Genomic DNA, 2,930 nt, shown 5'->3' with positions numbered 1-2,930 from the left:
TGGGCCCTTTTACTGCCCTATCATTTTAACTTTTCTAGTTGAGACGTAAGCATAGAAAATGGTAAAAATGCTTGCATAGAGATCAAGGGTAATCCTTTGTCAAAACAAGTGAGAGGCCATATGGTAGTTTGTGCATTATATAAAAGCAATTTGGCATAGGGTGCGATTTCAAGAGTTTAAATTCGCCGCAAGCTTTTTCACATATAATGTACTCCCTCGTTCACAAATATAAGATGTTTTGGATATTTCAATGTAGACTACCATTTAGTGAAAGTTTTCTTAGTTTTTACCCCCTTTGAAGTTTTTTTGGTTGTGGATAGTTCCTATAGCGGTCCTTTTGCCGGAAAAAAAGTGTGGTCCCATGTTCAATACGATGCAGCACCTGAAGCTCTATGTTCAAATGGTGACATGTATTATTTGTAATACAGAAAGAGCAGAGTTTGACACTTCAAAATACAACTATAGAACCCAAAAAAGAAGAAAAGAATGTGCATCGCAAAACAGTCGTAAAGTGACTTTATTGCTCAAATCCTTATTTTAGCCATATTTTACATGTCACACTTTTGTTTTGAGAGCTACATCAGCTGTGGCACTTATGTGCAGCAACAAAAGGCTAAAGGGACACCACACTTGCAGTTCAATATTCCTCCTCACCTTACCTTGCACCCACCAAACCCACGCACGCGCGCACCGACGACACAAATTAATAATCGAAACTAACCTGTGCATTAGCGACCATGAATTAATTCGATGAGTCTTGATGATCACCGCTCCTAAACCCCACAAATGCAGCTTAGAATTGCCGTACTGTACCACTAACACCAACCACGTACGCGGCGTTGTCATGCGTACGTCGGTACGTGTAGGGTGCGTCCATGCACGCGGAAAGCCTTTAATTTCACGGCGGCGGAAGAATGCAGCCGTCGGCGCCGCAGTGCACCGGCGGGCGGTGCTCGAAGGCGATGCACTGCTCGTGCGACCGCTGGTGCGGCCAGTCGGGGATGCAGTTCATCCGGTCGTCGCGCCGGGGGACGTGGAGGCAGGACACCGGCTCCTCGCAGAAGTAGTTGCCCACGACCGTCAGGTTCTTCAGGTTCGGCAGCAAGCAGATGGTCTCCGGCACCGCGCCGGACAGCATGTTGTACCCCACGTTGATCACCTCCAGGCTCTCCATGTCCCCGATGCTCTCCGGCAGCTCCCCCGCGAACTCGTTGTGGCTGAGGTCCAGCACCTTGAGCTTCTTCAGCTTGCCGATCTCCGGCGGGATGCAGGAGCTGATGCTGGTGTTGAGCAGGATGAGCTCCACGAGCGTGTCGGCCATGTCGCCGATGCTCGGCGGCAGGCAGCCGGCCAGCTTGGTGTTGGCGAGCACGATGACCGACGCTGTGGAGTTGGTCAGGCTCCCCGACGCCAGCGACACGTTGAAGCGGTTGTCGTTGGCGAACAGCGCGTCCAGGCTGAGCTGCCGGCCGAACACCGCGTCCGGGAGCTCGCCGTCGAAGTCGTTGAACCTGAGGTCGAGGTACTTGAGCGACGGCAGAGAGGTGAGGAACGACGGGAAGGCGCCGGAGAGGAGGTTGTTGCTGACGTCCAGCTCGAAAAGGAGGCGCATGTGCTGCATGGACGTCGGCAGCGTGCCGTGGAACCGGTTGGAGTTGAGGTGGAGGACCGCGAGATCGGCCAGGAGGCCGAGGTGGTCGGTGAGGACGCCGGCGATGCGGCCGTGGTTGAGGTCGACGCCCGCCACGGTGAGGATGCACGGGTCGTCGGGCGCGGCGGCGCAGAACACGCCGGTGTAGTTGCACACGAAGGGGCCACACCAGTCAGCGGTCAGGTTCTTGGGGTCCTCGGTGATGACGTGCTTCCACGCCTGGAAGGCGATGTACGCCGCGTCGAGGCGCTCGTTGAACGGCGAGAGCGGCAGGGACGGCTGCGCCGGCGTCGGGGAGGGGGAGGGGGCGGGGAGAGGTTGGGGGAGACATGGAAGGAGGAGGGCGAGAAGGATGATGTGTTGGAGAGCTCTTGTGGCTAATCTTGGCTTCGAGAGGGGTGACATTTTTGTCTAGATTTTGGGTGCCTAATTATGAGCTTGGGACTTTGGGAGAGAGATGGAATGTGTGTACTGCTGTGGTAGAGTCTTGGATTTTCGGGTGGTTATATATACTGGTTTTTGGGCGAGGGGGTTGGAGAAGATGATCACTAGTTTTGCTTAGTCATGGATGTTGACTGGATTATCATAATATTTTCTTTACATGTTTTTAAGGTATCTTCTTTCTTTAATTGGTACGGGGATGACATGTGTTAGAATAAATCTGAGGCATACCGTTGATCATCCGAGGACTAAGCAATCACACGAGGCACGACGACATCAAGATTTGTTAACGAGGTTCACCGACATGGCTACATCCCCGGGGCAAACTATGGGCGCAACTCCCCATGACACCGCTACAATACTGCACACCGGCCACCCGGGCGCCGGCACATGCTGCCGGCTCCCCCTTGCGCGTCTGTGCTATTATGTTGGCATAGATTATATCGTGTGTCTACCCCGCTATATATGAGAGGCCTAGAATACAAGTGTCCTACTAGGACACGACTCCATATTCTATGTAAACACAATACAACTACAAGTCCAATTCTAACCTACCTTGTACACAATATTCGACACGACTCTAACAACATGCCTATTATATCCAATTTTAAGGGTTGTTTAGTTAGCATTCACTTTATGAACACAAAAAAACTGCAACAAGAGGCATAGTTTTTTTTTTGAAGAAACTCCCGATCCATTCGTAATCAATCATGGCAGCAGAAAGAACACCAAAGATAACAAAAACTACAACTAGATTCGTTGACCACCGAGAACACTACAAGAACCGAAGCGAGCCTTCGGCTCGCTGCCATCATCGCTCCTCTCTCATCGGAACCAG

The 2,930-nt window shown here is 51.7% G+C and overlaps 1 protein-coding gene across 1 annotated transcript; it reads right to left on the bottom strand.

The window, feature by feature from the left end:
- Positions 1-489: 489 nt before the first annotated feature.
- On the bottom strand, positions 490-2,114 carry LOC119311729 (leucine-rich repeat extensin-like protein 6). The gene has a single exon (XM_037587423.1). It carries the CDS (start codon positions 2,054-2,056, stop codon positions 899-901), a length of 1,158 nt encoding a protein of 385 aa, XP_037443320.1. The 5' UTR covers positions 2,057-2,114; the 3' UTR covers positions 490-898.
- Positions 2,115-2,930: the final 816 nt, after the last annotated feature.

Source organism: Triticum dicoccoides, chromosome 5B (genome assembly GCF_002162155.2).
Source record: "Triticum dicoccoides isolate Atlit2015 ecotype Zavitan chromosome 5B, WEW_v2.0, whole genome shotgun sequence".
NCBI lineage: Eukaryota > Viridiplantae > Streptophyta > Magnoliopsida > Poales > Poaceae > Triticum > Triticum dicoccoides.
Note: the sequence above shows the minus strand (reverse complement) of the source record. Positions and strands in the feature narration are given on the sequence as shown.

Bases quoted from the DNA above. Each gene is read 5' to 3' on its own strand.
- LOC119311729 (XM_037587423.1), bottom strand. From the start codon at position 2,056: ATGTCACCCCTCTCGAAGCCAAGATTAGCCACAAGAGCTCTCCAACAC.